The 18,676-nt window shown below is 39.0% G+C and overlaps 1 protein-coding gene across 6 annotated transcripts in view; it reads left to right on the top strand.

The window, feature by feature from the left end:
- LOC117409581 (microtubule-associated tumor suppressor 1 homolog A-like) overlaps positions 1–18,676 on the top strand; it is an 84,555-nt gene that overhangs the window by 63,849 nt on the left and 2,030 nt on the right. For 4 of the 6 annotated variants that reach the window (XM_034015847.3, XM_034015846.3, XM_034015850.3 and 1 more), the window contains 7 exons: positions 620–686; positions 4,755–4,969; positions 5,557–5,662; positions 14,702–14,775; positions 15,291–15,386; positions 16,505–16,621; positions 17,342–17,439. In XM_034015847.3, the coding sequence (XP_033871738.3) occupies positions 620–686; positions 4,755–4,969; positions 5,557–5,662; positions 14,702–14,775; positions 15,291–15,386; positions 16,505–16,621; positions 17,342–17,439 (773 nt within the window). The remainder of the gene's footprint in view (positions 1–619; positions 687–4,754; positions 4,970–5,556; positions 5,663–14,701; positions 14,776–15,290; positions 15,387–16,504; positions 16,622–17,341; positions 17,440–18,676) is intronic. The other 2 variants (XM_058997784.1, XM_034015851.3) reach the window with 1 other exon arrangement.

Raw genomic sequence — 18,676 nt, 5'->3', positions numbered from 1 at the left:
GGTAATGCTACTGTGTCTTTAAAAAAAAAAAAAAAATAATAATAACTATAACATAGCCCTTTTGATTCAACAAGAATGAAGTGTCAGATGTTGTGGTGTTTTTTTTTCTTTAATTTTGACATTGTGTGACAACATATGGTATTTTATGCTTGAATATTGCCTCTGCAGTCATCCCATACTCTTGCTGCAGTCTGGGTGATTTTTGTGTTGAATTATTTTGCCTTTACGTACAAAAGAGAGAGGGGCAGTAAATGCAAGGGGTTGTAACTGCCAATGAAGCTGGATTGTATAAAAAAAAGTACATTTTACAGTTACTGTTTATTTAACTTTTAATTTACAGTAACCTCTGATTTTTAGAATCCCTGAAGTAAGTCAATTAACTAGGTGCATACATAAATATATATATCTATCTATCTATATATCTATATCTTTATATATATATATATATATATATATATATATATATATATATATCTCTATCTATATATCTTCATGTCAAATATAAGTTCTAACATGGACTAATTTAGTATTTCTAGGCTTAAGCCTGTGCTTTTTGTCAAGGTAAACGCTTGTTTTGGAGATGCAAAAGAAATGAGTAACTAAGTGTTTTCTTTCACAGCATGAGCAGGCTCTCAAGCAACACAAGGAGTCCTCACAGGAACTTGTTAACCTGCACAGGGAATTGGGTAAGGAAAAACATTTTTAAATACTGTGCATTTATATTGTAAACACTAATGCATGTCTGGCTTTTAATGTATGTCAACAATTATGGTTTAATGATGTACTGGTAAGAGGATGTTGATTTTATATCCATAAATTAAAAAAAAAAAAAAAAAGCCATGAGTCTTTGTATTACAAAAAAAAAAAAAAAACTTCCTAAACTAATTTATTTAATTAACTTATGTAACGGTCACAATCCAGTTAAATTGACACAAGAACACTGGTAGCGCTGTTTTAGTGCTTGATTTCTATCCCTGCGATGTTGCTGCTTTGTAAATACTGTATTCCTGATATGCAGACCTTTTCACGTTCTAGATGCAACTTGGCACTGCAGAGCAGTAGCATCCGTCTTGTGCTGCCCCCCTCTCTGTTGGAACACTTTGCCTTTGTGTCCCTTGGGGCTGTAAGCGTGACCCCTGTTCTTAGAATTCCTAGCACTAGTGTATCATAACCTAGAAGGGCCTCTGCAGAAGAATGTGTAATCTGTGAATGTTTTGCATTCTCTCTAAAAGAAGCATTATAATAAAGCATGTGCAAGAGTTTTGCTTCAGCTTTGTTTAATAGCACTCTTTTTTTTTTAAAGATAAGGTAATAAAATAGCAGGTTTGTCTGGGGCAAGAGGTTATTCATGATTAACATACTGGATATATAGGTAAATGCAAAGGATGATGCAGGCAATATAAGGAGCTATGAAACCATGATAACACCAATTTTATATCGAAGTGTGTAAAGTTATAGTCCATTTTCAGTGTAGTACTGATGTGATACATTGGGTGTAATGTGTGTTGTATATTCATTAAAATAGAACATGCTTTTACAAAGGATTTTAGATAACTGTTATAGTAAATGCCACTACACTAATTTCTTCATAGTTAATCCGGGTTTATCAACACAATAAGATTATTGTGATTTCTTATTAAAAAATAAAATCCATCTAGTTAGTTGTGGACCACTCCTCCTATGCTTGGCTAACACTGCCTGTTACTGAAACTTACAAATGTTTTAGAGGTGTTATGTACACCAAGCATTAAACTGTTTCTGAACAGAACTCAAACAAAAGCATGAGGTCTAATTTACAATAGTCTCCATTACACATTTTTATAAAGCCATATCTGAAAAACCATCACTACAAAAGTAATCTGATCAGACTTGCCATCTGTGGTATTTCTGCATTATGAGTCATGTTCTCTGTTCAATGTCTGTTTACGCAAAGGAGTGGTCGCTATTTAAGCTGTCACTTGTGTGGAGATCACACACTGATCTCCAATTTTAAATGGCCTGTGAGTTGTAAGACATCTGCCTTGCACGTGCTTGAAGAATAAAAGAGCCCTCGGATAGACATATGCAGGTGGCGACCTGTAATTCCTAATTCTGCAATTGGCAATGTACGATTTTAAATGAACACACGTTTTTCAAATGGCCCTAGACCTTACTTTGGAAGCCAGAATTTATTTTCATAAATGCATTATTTTTATTCCCCTTTCTATGCCGGGTGGTATTTAAGATACATTGATAAGGCACAGGTTGGTAACCACTTAAGTCATGTGCTGGTCTATTCAAAGTTGTTGTTTTGATCATTGGGCCTAATGGCCTTTATTCTTGCGCCACGAGTGTACGTGAAAAAAGGTATTTCTGGAAGGAAACTAGATCTTCTGGCCAACAGGAGAAGAACACATTTATGAGATCTATAGGGGGCTCCAAGAGACCAACCCATTGGACCATGATATTGCGACATTGTAAACGGCATAAAAAATATTTTTTCTCTTTGTTTCCCCAACCTAAAGTTATCCACCCATAACTGCAATTAAATCAAGTAAACAAAAGCTTTCATTAGCAGTCATGGTTTTGATAATGGTTTTACCATATTAATTTGTTACATATGATGAAAAATATCTTATTTTTTGTGAAGGGGGGTGGGGCACATCCAAAAAACATATATATAATGGCACTAGCAGATAATATTGTGTAAATGCTTGTGTAATAAGAGTTGCTGTTCCAGTAGGTCAGTTTCCATTGCCAAAATATTTGTTACAAACGTATAGAATTTAAACCTACTTTGCACCACAACTTGCTCTACTTTTGACAATTGTGCGCACTGGATATTTGGAAGACTGCACACAACATCCTATAAACCTGATCAGCTGTATTGTCAAAAGAAAAACTTATGCAGTATTTGTGCAAAGTAAGAAAAAGGACACGCCATGTAGGAAAGGTCAAACACAAAAAAAAAAATTGGCAAATTGCATAGTATTTGCATGTTCACTAACATAATATTTGCATTGAAAATGTGTTTCAAGTTAACTTTGAGGACGATCATAAATACACCCTTCTAGTTCAAACAGACTACACTGTGTTCAAAGTGTTTGTATTATGAAAACTGGCCTTAAGTTCCAGTTTAGTCCCCAAACCTTAATACCATTTGGTACCAGTGTTTTGCTTACAAAAATAACTTGCTTACTTTTTTTCCAAGAAGTAAACCTTAAGTTAAATAGAGGTTGTAAATGGATTAGTATCATACACAGATACCTCTGTGTGGTTATTTACCAGTCCTGAGGACTTTAAAGCTCTTAAGGGTTTCAAAACTAAAACACCGTAGTAAACCAAAAGTCCCCCAAAACTGGCAATTTAATTGCTGTAACTATCTTTACTGTACTGTATTTTGAAGTTCAACCCCCAACCCCCCACTAACCTACACACACATTGAAACTGTATTTTAAATCTCTCCCAGCTAGTATAGTCATCCTCCAACTTGGCAGCCCTAAGAAAACGGGTGGGGTTGAGTTCTGACTCCTCCAGTATTTGCCAGAGACATTCCTGTGTTTTTTTTTTTGTTTTTTTGTTTTTTTTTTATATATAATGAAACAGTATTCTTTTGAAATAGGATATTATAGCTTTAAGTCTGTGTGTGATTGAGTAATGAACATTGTACAGCTGCACCACCTGCCACCATGTTAGAAAATGGTCTGACAGAGAAAAGTGGTGTAAACAGCTGTACAGCTTGGAAGAGCCAGCGGCTTTAAAATCTATCCAGTGTTGAAAATCAGTTGTAGACGAAACTAAACTGGGCAGCTTTTCAGAATAAGAGAAGCAGACACAACTGGTCAGTTCAAAACCATATTTTGCTGTCATTTTACCATCAATAGTTTGTAGCAGAAGTTATCTTCTCTGTTCAGAGTCTAAAAAAAAATGAAACTGGTAGAATTTACTGTACCACTGCAGTGACACCATTTTACTAATTTGAAAACTTGTTTGATTTGATTTTTGAACATTACATATTTTGGAGAAAAAATAAGAATTCAGAAGTGCAACTTCATATGCATTCTCAAAACAAACAGTGGTTTCTGAGAATTGTGTATTGTATTACCTCTCACTGAAACATGACAAATACATCGATCTATGTATTCCAAGCATTATCCAAGTTTATCTGCTGTTCTCTGATATTTCCATGAAATCTATACATCCTGGAAGATATGATGATACATTTTGGATAGTAATCGAAAACACTAATTTCATACAGTATATCAAAAACGAAAGCCGCCCCCCCCCCCCCCCCCCCAAAAATGTACATAACTCAAATAGCTTAAAAATAAGCACCGAAAAATACTAATTAATAACCCGAAAAACAGAAGCCCTAATTGTAATCCATCAATTGTTAAATGGAGAGATTTCTTTAGTTTCTAGAAGGTTGACATTTTATAACTATTACAGAATGATGGAAAGCTTTAAATGTACGAAAAGTAATTCTCTTGGCAATGGCAGGTTCATGGTACTATATAAAAAGGTCAGACTGAGTATAGTGAGGTTTACCAGAAGCAGATGTGAGAAACTTTTAGACCTTGAAGGGTAGGCTTGCTTTAAAACTGTGATTTGTACCCCGCCTTTCCCTTTTATATAATGACAGAGAGAACAGTAGCCGTCACTGTCCTTCTGTTTTGCTCACTATTACGGTCTTACTGGTTTTCATCAGACAAACTTATATTCTTTATTTTTGTTCAAGATACAATTGTTTGTTTGTTTGTTTGTTTGTTTGTTAGTGAACACAGCCACCTCGTGTGACAAGCTTGAGAGAGAGAAAGATGAGCTGCGGACGGCGTTCGAGGCTGTGCTGCAAAAAGTGCAGGAACAGCACCAGAGCGAGCTGGCTGACCTGGAGGAACGACTCAAGGACTTCTACTTGGTAGAGTGGGAGAAAGTACACGAGGCCTACCAGGAACAGGCAGAGAAACTGAAAACACAACTGCAGCAGCAGGTTTGTTATTTTTAGATGCATGACCATCGCAAAATAAATGATGAATAGATTGCCAACTTGTGCATCTTGGGCATGACTCTTTTAAAAAAAAAAATAATAGTAATAATAATAAATGGCATGTTTTCATTATATGTTAAGTGTTTGTGCATATTCCTTTCTTGTAATTAAACAACTTCCAATTATTAGTTTAATCAACCACATTAAGGTAGGCTCTTGTTTCTCAGGAAACCCAAGGTAGCTCTGTTAAAAAAAAAAAAACAACAAAAAAAAAAAACATGCAGGTCATGTTAAAACACAGAAGTGTCCTGAGGGGGATTTAATCTAAGCGTGAAGTTTAACTGTTGTGAAAAGAGCTTCAGGATCTATGACAACCAACATCCCATCCAATTGTATTCACTCCTGAAAGAAAATATACTGCACTTCTCTGCCATACTGTCACAAACCTCACGCTGTTTTGCTGTTAGGACAGTGGACCATATGTTTTTGTTCCATACACAGGCATCACCCTGGTTTCTCCAAGATGTATACTTTTTTTTTTTTTTTTTCTTGCACACACTTACCTGAAAACATCTTTCTTTTTTTCCCAGGTTAATAGTCTGAATTCCCATCATGAAGCTTTCAGGAAAGAACTTGAAACTAGCCATTCAGAGAAGATTGCAATGTTAAAACAGCAGTATGAAGCTTCTTTGGAAGGTACATTTATATTCTAAAGCATTCTTTGAGAGATTTAGATCGTATTTTATTAAGCCTCTCCTACTGATGCTTGTTTCAAGGGGGAACAGTTAAGCAAACCTTGCAGCCAACAATGTCTTATTTCTGATGAAGTAATGTATAATAGACTAAATAAAGCCATGTTCTAAACGGACACCAGGGATACAGATGTCTGTTTTGATATACAGTACAGTCGGCGCCATGTAATCTGGATACTGATAATCATGATTTCTGCTTAAATGGGATACTACTCTGGGAGACAGTTCTTCCCAATGCTATTTATGTCGTTTAATTGGAATACAGTATTTTCAAATGATGAACGGAGATCGCTTTTCAGAGCAAGACAGGTTGCATAGCACAGTGCAGCGAATATGCTTTAACTTGCGTAAACCACGTTGAACTCTTGAAGGTCTCCTGTGGTTTCTCAGGCTGCTGTTGCAAAGAAAGCTGGCATGTCGTCATCATCATAAGAACATAGTTTACAAATGAGAGGAGGCCATTCGGCCCATCTTGCTCGTTTGGTTGTTAGTAGATTATTGATCCCAGAATCTCATCAGGCAGCTTCTTGAAGGATCCCAGGGTGTCGGCTTCAACACCATTACTGGGGAGTTGGTTCCATACCATCACAATTCTGTGTAAAAAAGTGCCTCCTATTTTCTGTTCTGAATGCCCCTTTATCGAAACTCCATTTGTGACCCCTGGTCCTTGTTTCTTTTTTCAGGTCAAAAAAGTCCCCTGGGTCGACATTGTCTACCTTTTAGGATTTTGAATGCTTGAATCAGATCACTGTGTAGTCTTCTTTGTTCAAGACTGAATAGATTTAATTCTTGTAGCCTGTCTACATATGGCATGCCTTTTAAACCCGGGATAATTCTGGTTGCTCTTCTTTGCACTCTTTTTTTTTTTTTTTAGAGCAGCAATATCCTTTTTGTAACGAGGTGACCAGAATGGAACACAATATTCTAGGTGAGGTCTTACTAATGCATTGTAGAGTTTTAACATTACTTCCCTTGATTTAAATTCAACACTTCTCACAATATATCTGAGCATCTTGGTGGCCTTTTTTATGGCTTCCCCACATTGTCTAGATAAAGACATTTGATCAACATAAACTCCTAGGTCTTTTTCATTGTTCCCTTCTTCAATTTCACTATCTCCCATATGATATTTATAATGCACATTTTTATTGCCTGCATGCAATGCTTTACACTTTTCTCTATTAAATGTCATTTGCCATGTCTGCCCAGTACTGAATGCTGTCTAGATCATTTTGAATGACCTTTGCTGCTTCAACAGTGTTTGCCACTCCTCCTATTTTTGTGTCGTCTGCAAATTTAACGAGTTTGCTTACTATATCAGAGTCTAAATCATTAATGTAGATTAGGAATAGCAGAGGACCTAATACTGATCCCTGTGGTACACCACTGGTTACCTCTCTCCATTTTGAGGTTTCTCCTCTAATCAGTACTTTCTGTTTTCTACATGTTAACCACTCCCTAATCCATGTGCATACATTTCCTTGAATCCCTACTGCGTTCAGTATGAGAATTAATCTTTTAATGCAGGACTTTGTCAAAAGCTTTCTGGAAATCTAAATAAACCATGTCGTATGCTTTGCAATTATCCATTGTCGATGCTGTATCCTCAGTCAAGCAGGTTAGTTAGACATGATCTCCCTTTCCTAAAACCATGCTGACTGTCTCCCAGGATATTGTTACCATATAGGTAATTTTCCATTTTAGATCTTATAGTTTCCATAAGTTTACATATAATAAGTCAGGCTTATTGGTCTGTAGTTACCTGGTTCGGTTTTGTCTTCCTTTTTTGTGGATCGGTATTACGTTTGCAATTTTCCAGTCTGTCGGTACAACCCTTGTGTCAAGAGACTGTACATGATCTTGGTTAGTGGTTTGTAAATAAGTTCTTTTCATTTCTTTGAGTACTATTGGGAGGATCTCATCCGGCCCAGGGGATTTGTTTATTTTATGAGCTCCTAGTCCCTTTAACACTTCTGCCTCTGTTATGCTAAAGTTATTTTAAAATTGGATAGGAACAGGTTGACATGTGGGGCATGTTGTCAGTGTCCTCCTTTGTAAAAACCTGTGAAAAGTAATCATTTAATATGTTTGCTATTTTTTTTTTTCCTTCATCTATGATTTTGCCATTTGTGTCTTGGACATTTAACCTCCTCTTCGAATGTTCTTTTGCTGTTATATTGGAAAAACATTTTGGAATTGGTTTTAGCCCCCTTTAGCAATATTGATTTCTAGCTCTCTCTTGGCCTTTCTAACTTCCTTTTTGATTTGCGTTTGCAGTTCCAAGTACTCTGTACTTTTGTTTTTGGTCCCTTTTAAACGCTCTGTAAAGTGCCTTTTTTCGCTGAATTATTTTTTTTTTAATTGATCTATTAAACCATTTTGGCCATTTTGTTTTAGATTTAGATTTGTCTACTTTTGGGATGTAATTGTTTTGCGCCTCTAGTACTACATTTTTAAAAAAGCCATCCTTTTTCTGTGGATGTTTTCTCTATTTTACTCCAATCTAATTCTGTTAGTCTCTGTTTCATACCTTCATAGTTTTCTTTTCTAAAATTGTAAACCTTAGTCATTACTTTTTGGGGTTTTAAAAAATACTTCAAATAAGACCATGTTGTGGTCTGAGTTTGCCAATGGCTCTCTGACCTCTGTTTTAGTTATTCTTCTCTAGTCGATGCCTTGACAAATTGCGTTAGGAAGCAGTCATTTGTCATTTCCACCATTTCAATTTCGTCCGTCGTGCTCCCCACCAGGTTCTCCCATTTTATACAGGGGAAGTTGAAATCCCCCATTTTAGTATTGCTTCTTTTCTACATGCATTTCGAATGTCATTGTATAACAGATTATTTTGCTCAGTGTCTGAATTTGGCGGTCTATAGCATGCTCCTATTATGCCCTTTTGAATTTGTGTCCATTATTCTGACCCATATTGATTCTGCATTGTTTTCTTTGTCCAGATTTAACACCTGGGCTTCAAGACTATTTCTTATGTATAACGCTACCCCTCTGGCTCTTCTGTCCTGCCTGTCTTTCCTATACAGTGTGTACCCACTAATTTATATTCGTCTCCATCACTCTCAAACAACCAAGTTTCTGTAACGCCTATCACATCGTAGTTACTTGTTAGTGTAGTAGCTTCAAGTTCTAACATTTTGTTTCTGAGACTTCTAGCATTAAGATAAATACATTTAATAGTTGTCTTACCTGAGTTGTTGCCCTTGTTTAGATGTGGTCTCCCTTCTGTTTTTTGTTCTCTCCCCTTCCTTTCTAGTTTAAATGCTTCTGGACCTCCTCAAGGATCCTTTCTCCGGGTAGATTGGTTCCCTTTCTGTTTAAGTGCCGTCCGTCCCACCTATATAGATAGTCCTTGTTGTAGAATGTGCTCCAATGTTCAATTGTCCATCCATCAACAGTCCAAAGCACCTTTGACCATTGTTCCATAGTCTAATTTCTGTGTTCTTGTGCATATTTTAGCATTTTAGTCTTTCTTGCATTAAGCTTTCCCCTTTTAACAGTGGTATTCGTACTGCAACACATCAAGTCCCGATTTCAAGAGTGACCTTCGTACTGTTGATTTGATGGACAATGACACCTGTGCCTTCTGCCAGTTCTGTTGTCAATTCAATGCTTGTCGTCTTTCTATTACTTAAGGAGGACTTGCATGGACACAGTTAGTGATGACCCTAATGATCCTTGTGAACCCGGTCAGACAAACCAGCATAAGAGAGAAAAGAACCTCAATGGGCACAAGCCTGGAGTTAAATGGCCAAGAGCTTGAGAGAACTGCATGGGACACAGTAAACGCAGATCTCTGCGTTGCATTGGAAAGATTAAGTGGAACAGTTGAAAAGAAGCTGGATAAATTTGGGGACATCATCTACGCATATGGAAGTGAGAGGTTTGGAGTTGAAAAAAGGAAGGAAAGTACAAACTATTCCTGTAAAGTCTAGATGGCAGCAGGAGATTGAACGCTTAGTTAGAGAAAGGAGACAGCTGAGGAAGCAATGGAGAAGAGCAGAATGAAGTCAGAAGGAGGGACTCAATCTCTTAAAGGGTCATAAAAGATAAGCTTGCAACATTGCGCAGAGCTGAGCGCCTACGGAAACGCTACAAAAAGGAGCGTGCGAGAGCTAACTTTTATAAAGACCCATTCAAATTTGTAAAGAAGTTATTCACCAGTGAGAAGAATGGCACACTAAAAGCATCTAAGGTTGAGCTGGAGAGATATTTGGAAGAAACACATACAAATTCAAAAAGGCAGGAGCCTATGTCAATTCCGTCAGACATCCCACCTATCAATCCACCAGAATACCAAATGGAGGACTGTGCACCTAAGTGGAAAGGAATAGAGCAAGCTGTGAAAAAAGCAAGGGCTTCATCATCTCCAGGGCCTAATGGAGTTCCGTACAGAGTGTACAAGAGTGCTTCAGGAGTTCTACGAATTCTGTGGAAATTGATAAAAGTGGCATGGGGAAAAACAGGTTGTACCAAGAGCATGGCGCCGAGCAGGTGGAGTCTTTATACCTAAAGAAAAAGATTCTACAAGCATCAGTCAGTTTCGTCCCATTTCCCTATTAAACTTAGAAGGCAAGATTTTCTTCAGCATTATTGCTCAGATTGTCAGCTTACCTATTAAAGAACTGCTTCATTGACACTTCAATACAAAAAGCGGGCATTCCAGGTTTCCCAGGTTGCTTAGAACACATCAATGTGATCTGGCAACAAATTCAATCAGCTAAAAAGGAGAGGAAGGAGCTCCATGTGACATTCCTGGATTTGGCTAATGCATATGGTTCAGTGCCACATGAACTACTTTGGGCAGCATTTGATTTTTTCAGTGTACCGATGACAATAACAAATTTAGTGAAAGCCTATTTTGGAGATTTGCAATTCAGTTTTTCAACTTCAGAATTCAGCACTACATGGCAATGCCTAGAGGTTGGAATAATGGCAGGATGCGCCATTTCTCCACTGGCTTTTACCATGGCAATGGAAGTAATCATTAGGGCATCAAAATGGGTAGTAGGAGGAGAGCGCTTGGCTTCTGGAATGCGACTACCACCAATTCGAGCATACATGGATGACATGACAACCATGACTACAACAGTAGCCTGCACTAATTGATTATTGGGCAAATTAACCAATAACATTGAATGGGCACGAATGCAATTCAAGCCCACTAAATCAAGGAGCATCTCTATAATTAAAGGCAAAGTAGTAGATAAAACATTCTTCATTAATGGTGAGGCAATACCAACAGTGTCTGAGAAGCCAGTGAAGAGTCTTGGGAGATGGTACGACGGGGATCTAAAGGACACAGTTCGTGTGGGAGAAGTTAGACAACAAGCAGTGGAAGGGTTGAAGAGCATAGACAGCTGCGCTCTACCAGGTAAACTAAAACTCTGGTGCTTTCAGTTTGGTCTACTGCCGAGGTTGCTGTGGCTGATGACTGTGTACGAGGTTTCTTTGACAACAGTAGAGAAGCTGGAAGCTTTAATCAGTTCATACATCAGGAAATGGTTGGGAGTTCCACGCTGCCTCAGCAGAGTGGGACTTTATGGTAAAGGAATACTGCAGCTACCAGTCTCCGCTCTAACCGAGGAGTTTTGTGTGCCAAGGTCAGACTGGAAATGACAGCTGTGGAAGATGCAAAGGCTCCCCTTCGAATTGGTGATATCATGGGACAAGTTCAGCATGGAAGAGGGGGTATTGGGTTCAGTTCAGCTCCTCCTACATGGCACAAGGCAGCCCGAGCTCAAAGGAGGAGAGGATGAGGTGTATAAAGGCCATTTCCCAGGCCAAGCAGGGAGAATGGATGAGATGGGAGAGTGTGGAACAACGCAAGATTGGCTGGCAAGACCTATGGTCAATGGAACAGAGCAGGATCAGTTTCCTCATCAGGTCAACATATGATGTTCTCCCATCACCACAGAACCTAAACCTCTGGGTAGGAGAGGATCCCTCATGTCCTTTGTGTTCATCACCTGCAACATTAAGGCACATTTTGACAGGATGTAAGGTGGCTCTTAGCCAAGGACGGTTTACTTGGCGCCATGACCAGGTGCTGCGATGTTTGGCCTTAGCATTGGAAGACAAGCGTAACATGACCAATAAGTTGCCACCTGTTCCATCAAAACATTACACACAAAAGACAACATTCCTCCGCCCAGGAGAGCAACCACCAAGAAAAGGTGTTAAAACCAATCCTCGCCCAGGACAACTGGAAGCTGGTAGAGACTGGAAAATGCTGGCAGATGTTGGTCAACGGCTTATTTTTCCACCTGAGATTGCCACCACTAACCTTCGACCAGATATTGTCTTGTGGTCTGGATCAGCACGCCTTGTTCACCTGGTAGAGTTAACAGTGCCATGGGAGGATGCTGTAGATGAGGCGTATGAGAGGAAGAAACTGCGGTATGCTCAACTAGCCACTGAAGCGGAACAGCGAGGATGGAGAGTTCGGGTTTACCCAGTGGAAGTGGGTTGTCGAGGATTTGTGGCACACTCTACAACCCGGTTTCTCAGAGACGTCGGATTCAGTGGCCAAGAGTTGCGTCGCACAGTGAAGAACTTATCTGAAGCAGCAGAGAGGAGCAGCAACTGGCTGTGGTTGAGACGGAAAGATTCTGGCTGGGGATCTCAAGCACAATAGAAAGAAAGAAACGCTGATGTACAGGTAAGTAAGCTGGGCTGAGATGAGTGGGGGACGGAGGGGGGTGATGCTGGGACGCCAGAATCACCGTCGAGCCCTCTTGAGGTGTCGTGGGCTAGTCGACGAAACACTGAGGATGGAAGGTGCCCACTTGAAAACCCCAGAGATGTACCCTACTTAGCTCAATCCAGACGGTTGTCATGCTGATGCGCTGGGGAGGCCGCACTGTGGTTGATCCCTGGAGCCAGCATCGCAGCCGTTGTGTGTGCTGATGCGCCAGGGAGGCAAAATTAAGCTGATCCCTGGAGCCAGCATTACACTTCAGCCATTAACACCAGACTGAAGGATATCTACATCATATGGAAGGAAACGTAAATGGATGGAGACACATATGGATCACATTAGTTTACTGTAAAGCTACGTCTTAGTTGGTGCTTATCTTGGCGAGAGCCGAGTTCAAATCAGCATGAAGTTTTAACATCTACTCTCGTGTAATGGAAATCATCTTCAAGTGTTCATCCTTGTTAGACAGCTTTTTTGGTTTTCCAGTGCTGGGTTTGTCAATTACAGATGACGTTACTCTGTAGTTGTTGATTTATGCTTTGGACACCAAACCTTGAAAATCAGGTGATGCAAGCTATTTCACTCAGTTTTTCCTTCTTTATGCAAGTCAAGGTTGTTATAGTAGAAAACACTAGTGGAGGCATTTAGTAAATTAAGCAGGAAAATGCAAAAAAATATACTGATGGTGCACTTGCGTCTTGTACAACAATAACGAAGTCCGCTTTTTGTTTTGTTTTGTGTTAATCCGCATGCGTATATCCATACCGGTTATGTGAACCCCTGATTATGGATCAAGGGGATACAAGGCACTGGAAAGCGATATTCTCTGCAGCAAACATGTAGACCAAAATAAATACACCATGTCGTCTGCATTTTCTTTGTGACCTGATGTTGATGGAGGCAAACGCAGTGATCCAGCGAATTATAAAATACCATGTTTAAACAAGTATCTTTTGAAAAAGGAAGTTGCCAGACATTTGATCCCCATAGAAGACAGTAAAAAAATCAAGTGGTCATTTTAAATTTTATTAACGTTTGTTTGTGTGTTTATTTATTTTATTTATACTTACATGACATAAGCAATTTAGTGTTTGTTTTTATTAGCACTATTTTCTTCCTTACTCCCCCATGGTAACATATAAAATGAAGCAGAAAATGTCAACTTTGTGCTTAAACTAAACATTTACAACCTTAAATGCTTAGTAATGCAAATAGGCCCAAACGAGTGGATGATTAGCTCAAGTTTGAGCTCTTGCCTTGTGTGTGCTCTGTAACAAAGCCCCTGGCCAAGGTTGGTTTGCACCCTTCAATTAGTGACCCAGACACAGGTTTCAGCGCTTTACTGCACACTTTTTTTTTTTTTTTTTCTTATTCACAAAATAAACAAAAAGCCTAACTCCTTCCAGGAGTGCTAAGCTAAACTTTTCTTCAGATCCCTAGTTTTAGAAGGCGTTTTTACCGGTCACAAAAACAGACAACCTCTGTCTCCAACACCCTCCTCATACGAAGAACAAGGGCCTGCTTTTATGCCTCAGCCACATTCCAGGCAAGGACTCATTAAGGCAGGATCTCTTTTTCCCTGCCAACCAACACTCACACCTACACACACACACCCCCATGCGTGCACACACACACACTTTTCTCTCCATTCCCCCACCTTGCCACAGCCTGCACTGAAAGTGTTTGTTTTGTGTGGCTTTTGTAGGTTTTAATGTTTAGTGGTGGTGGTGTTATTAAAGCTCAAACAGGGGGGAGAGGAAGGTGCTACAAAAATAGAAATTAACAAGAACAATTGATAGTGGACAGTTATTTTTTAACCTTAATTAAAAGGGAGTGACTTTTTCTGGTGTAAACAAGTTGCATTTGAGATCCAAAGGAAAAGGAACAGATTCCTGCCACATTTCAGTGGTGTGTGTGTGTTTTTTTTTAATTTTTTTTTAAACTTCTCACTTTCATCTCCTGATTAACGTTTAATCATAATGTGGTGTGATTTTTTTTCATTAAGAAACAAAATAGTGTTACTTTAAGGGTCTCTCAACTGCCTCTCGTTTTTAATTGGGATATTTTTCCTTCTCCTGAGGTGTCCCGATTTAACGCTGCGCCGACTGTAACATGATTGCAGCATTACACACTTTCGTGCTGACTGGCGTGTTACCCAGTAATGGGTTTATAAACAGATTAATGGGCCAACATGTAAACCATTAGATAAATCGGAATACAGATTTAAAACATTGTCTTGTTGATTGATTTAGTCTTCTATCTATTTTTTAGAACTCAAGAAATCTCAGGAAGTGGAAAAAGATTCACTTAATGAATCATTTAAGGAAACTGAAGCAGCATTATCTGTAAGTAGAGGACCATGGTCTACTTTTTTTTTTTTACCCATTGTCATAACATCGATACTCAATTCAGTAATCCATGAGTGCAAGGCTCATAAGAATGGTTTCATACAGATCAGCACCATCTTCTAAATAGTGGTGTGAAAATAGCAGTGGTGTAAAAGAGTTTAATGCAACTGTGGATGATGGTGGCCACAATAACCCACAAATGAGTATATTGATGTTGTATTCAAAAGTAGTGCCTGTTAATGGATTGTTTTTGGTAGAGTGCAGTGAGACCAGCCGCAAAGCAGTTGCTGATCTCGCAGCTGAATGAATGAACATGGCCCTAAAGTTAGTTCGAATGGGAGTCCATATGTAGAGATCTGTCTACACTTTGGGACTACAAACTGCTTTTATTCTGATTAGTCTCCCAAACCAAGAAGTATGTAATGGTAGTATTTGTTTTCTGTTCTGTTTCTGTACAACGTAGTATTCTTAACATGCTTGTAAAATTAACATGAAGCAATTGGATGTTTCAGGAAAAGATTGATGAATTGACTTCTTTGAATAATTCTTTAAATGAGAAACTGAAAGCAGAAGATGATAGAAGGAAAGCACTTCGTGAAAAGAATCAGGTATTGGCATTCTCATAATCCTGTCCTTGAATTAAACTCCATTGTATTATAAAGTGCTTAATGTGATCGCAAGTAATCCCATAAGATATATAATTGGTAGTGATATTAATATTGCTGGGGGGGAGGGATAATAAAACTTTAGAGTTGGGGTTGAGGCAAGCTTTAGATCAGGAAAGCTTAATGTTTTTATTCATAGAATTGTTGTATGCATACTCTGTGCAGTGGTCATGTGAATACATCATACTAGTAATTAATGCAGATGGTATTAAGGCCCTGTAGACATCACTTATACATGTACAGTGACCTGGGCTGGATCAGGCAGGAAGAGTATTTAATCTCCTTGTTTTTCAAGTATCACAGCAGCGCCTTATTGTTATGGGCAACTAAATTTATCATTTTGATTAGGGCTGAAACCTGGTTGAATACAAAACTCCAACCTTGTTCCAAACACCTCCTTGATTCAATTTAAGTTGCATCCGTGAAATAATTAAGACCCTGCTTGGACCCTGGATGGGTTGGCATGGGGAATAATAATAAAAAAAAATAAAGCTTTAGGATTGCTGGTTGTGCCTAAGAATCTCGGTTTCTGCACGTCCAGTTTTTTTTTTTTTTTTTTTTCACTCGCACGTTTAGAATGATGGAATGTAGTTAATGATGGTATTGATAAGATACTGTAAGAGGGGGTGTATAGGGGCTCCCTAGTGGCGCATCTGGTAAAGGCGCTCCGCTTGGAGTGCAGGATGCGCCCTATAACTTGGACATCGCTGGTTCAAGTCCAGGCTATTCCACTGCCGACCGTGGACGGGAGCTCCCAGGGGGCGGCGCACAATTGGCTGAGCGCTGCCCGGGGGTAGAGGGCTTAGGTTGTCTGCGGGCTTGCCTGTAAGCTGCCCAGAGTTGCGTTGTCCTATGACGCTGTATCTCTGAGGTGGCTGCATGGTGAGTCTGCAGTGTGAAAAGAAGCGGTCTTTGCCGCTTCCGAGTCAGCGTGGGGGTGGTAGCGGTGAGATGAGCCTAAAAATAATTAGATATTCTAAAAATAATTGGCAACCTACTAAATTAAAAAAAAAAAGTGGGGTGTAGAGATAAGCCTAACTGTAATCTGGTTTGCGTTTTAGAAGGATTCCCACACTCTATATTTGGAGCAGGAACTGGAAAGTCTGAAAGTTGTTTTGGATATCAAGAATGAACAGTTACATCAACAGAATAAGAAACTGATGCAAATGGAAAAAATGGTGAGACTTGCTGCACAACAGATACCGGGGGAGTAAACATTTTGTTTTTGAAACTCATTCGCATACCCAAATGCTTAAGCAAAAAACACAGGGCAGTTCTAAGATCCACTTGTGAGGTAAATAAAGTTTAATTCACAGATGCATAGAGCAGAATTTGATGTCTTTCTTTGAATGAGCTGAGACTAATTTGCTTTAACATTTGTTTCGGACTGGTCAGTTGATTTCTCAGTATACATGACCATGTCATGGCACCATTTCGTCAAACTCTGATGCTCTTATTAACGTTTGTATCTACTTTTATATTTTGTATGATCTTTATTTTTATAACATGGTCTGGAGTTTATTAAATATTCCACAAAAAATTCACTTAATGTTTTCTTTGAAAATTTGATCCGTATTGAATTTGTCACTTTGATGCATGAGAATTTTAAACCTTGAGATCCTGATGAACTCTTGTGGTCATTGTTTGTAAATTTAAATATTTTTTGGAAGTTAAATTAGAAATACAGTATTTGTAATAGCCTACTAGATTAAATTGTAGAGTTCAGTGGTTTAGTAGTGTTCTGACCTATTTTGATATCTGGCTACATATTGAAGACATAGTTCCCCAGGTACATATGATACTGATAGTATAAGTATGTCCGCTGTCATTCTTCATTACCCACCTAATTATTATTATTATTATGTAATAACTTGATTCTTTGTCTGAATGAATTGTAGGTGGAAAAGAATATTAAGTTAGATGAATGTCTTAAAAAGGTCCAGCAAGAAAATGAAGACTTCAGAGCAAGAATGGATAGACATGCAGCTCTGTCAAGGTAAGATGAAGTAAATAACTATTTTAAAACTTGGCTGTTTGTCTTAGCCCTGCAGCGGGACTGGGGTTCTGTGATAGCGGGAGCAGGAAAAATGCAACTTTGTTGCAGGAAGGCAAAAGTGTCAGATTGTGGGAACAGACTAAATCTCTCATCTGCTTGCCAAGAGTAGGCTAATGAGGAAATTCCTAATTATTTTGTGTGTTTCTCCTTTGTAAAAGCATTTGGCTTCTGCGCTCCAAATCCAGGTCAAGTCGGGTCAGAGAATCGCGGGTCTCGTTGTCGTTCTGTGACACCACATATACAGACTGTCAGTGCTGTATCAGCTTGCTGTCAGTGTTTTTGAAAAATGAGTAATCTAAAACCTGAGGATGTAGAAGTTTTAATAAGAGTACAGTGTCGAAGAAGAAACCTTGCAAGTCAGATGTTTAGAAACTGGAATTTAAATTGTGACAGGTGCGTACCTGTCAACCCTTTTTGAGCCCAACTTGTACCGGAGCTTTCAAACCCTTAAGGAATGCTTACAAACCTTAAATTCGGCTCCGACTCAAATCGCCATTCCTTAAGGTACCGTCCACTGTACAACTTTCCAGTTTATGTTGGCGGTGGCATTTTTGCGAACGGCTTCAGCCTTTTTTTGAAGGAAGCAACCGGTGATGCGCATGCCCTGCGTGTTTTTCCCTGACCGTAAGATTTTCATCTTATGGCCGTAAGACTTGAAAAAAATGTAAGAAATAGGGAAACCTGTAGGAGTTGACGGGTATGCAGATGTTTAAAAGTTTTCCATCGCAGTGGGCACAAGACTGGTACCTCAGGAATATGCCGTCGTGTGTGTGTGTGTGGTTTCCACTGGACAAACCACTCCTTTCCAACTAAAATCTCCTGTAGTCCCCACTAATATCAAACAAGAATTGATCGACAAATGTGTAAATGTTGCTTGTGCTGATTTTTAGACCATACGATTTTGTAGCTGGCAAAGGTTTTCTTCAGTTGGCTCAGCATTTAGTTGACACAGCAGCAAAATATGGAAAATTCGATGCGAGTGATGTGTTGCCCCATCCAACCACAGTTTTGAGGCATTTGCAAGACAGAGCTACCAATATGCTCAAAACCGTGGTGAAGGAAGTGAAGCCAATTGTTCCAAATTATGGATGTGCAATCACAACCGATATTTGGACCGAAGATTACTGAAAGACCTCCTTCTTATCCACCACTATCCAGTACATAAATTACAACTTAA

This window comes from Acipenser ruthenus, chromosome 2, assembly GCF_902713425.1.
Source record: "Acipenser ruthenus chromosome 2, fAciRut3.2 maternal haplotype, whole genome shotgun sequence".
Classification (NCBI taxonomy): domain Eukaryota; kingdom Metazoa; phylum Chordata; class Actinopteri; order Acipenseriformes; family Acipenseridae; genus Acipenser; species Acipenser ruthenus.
This window is presented reverse-complemented; position numbering and strand designations above follow the sequence as displayed.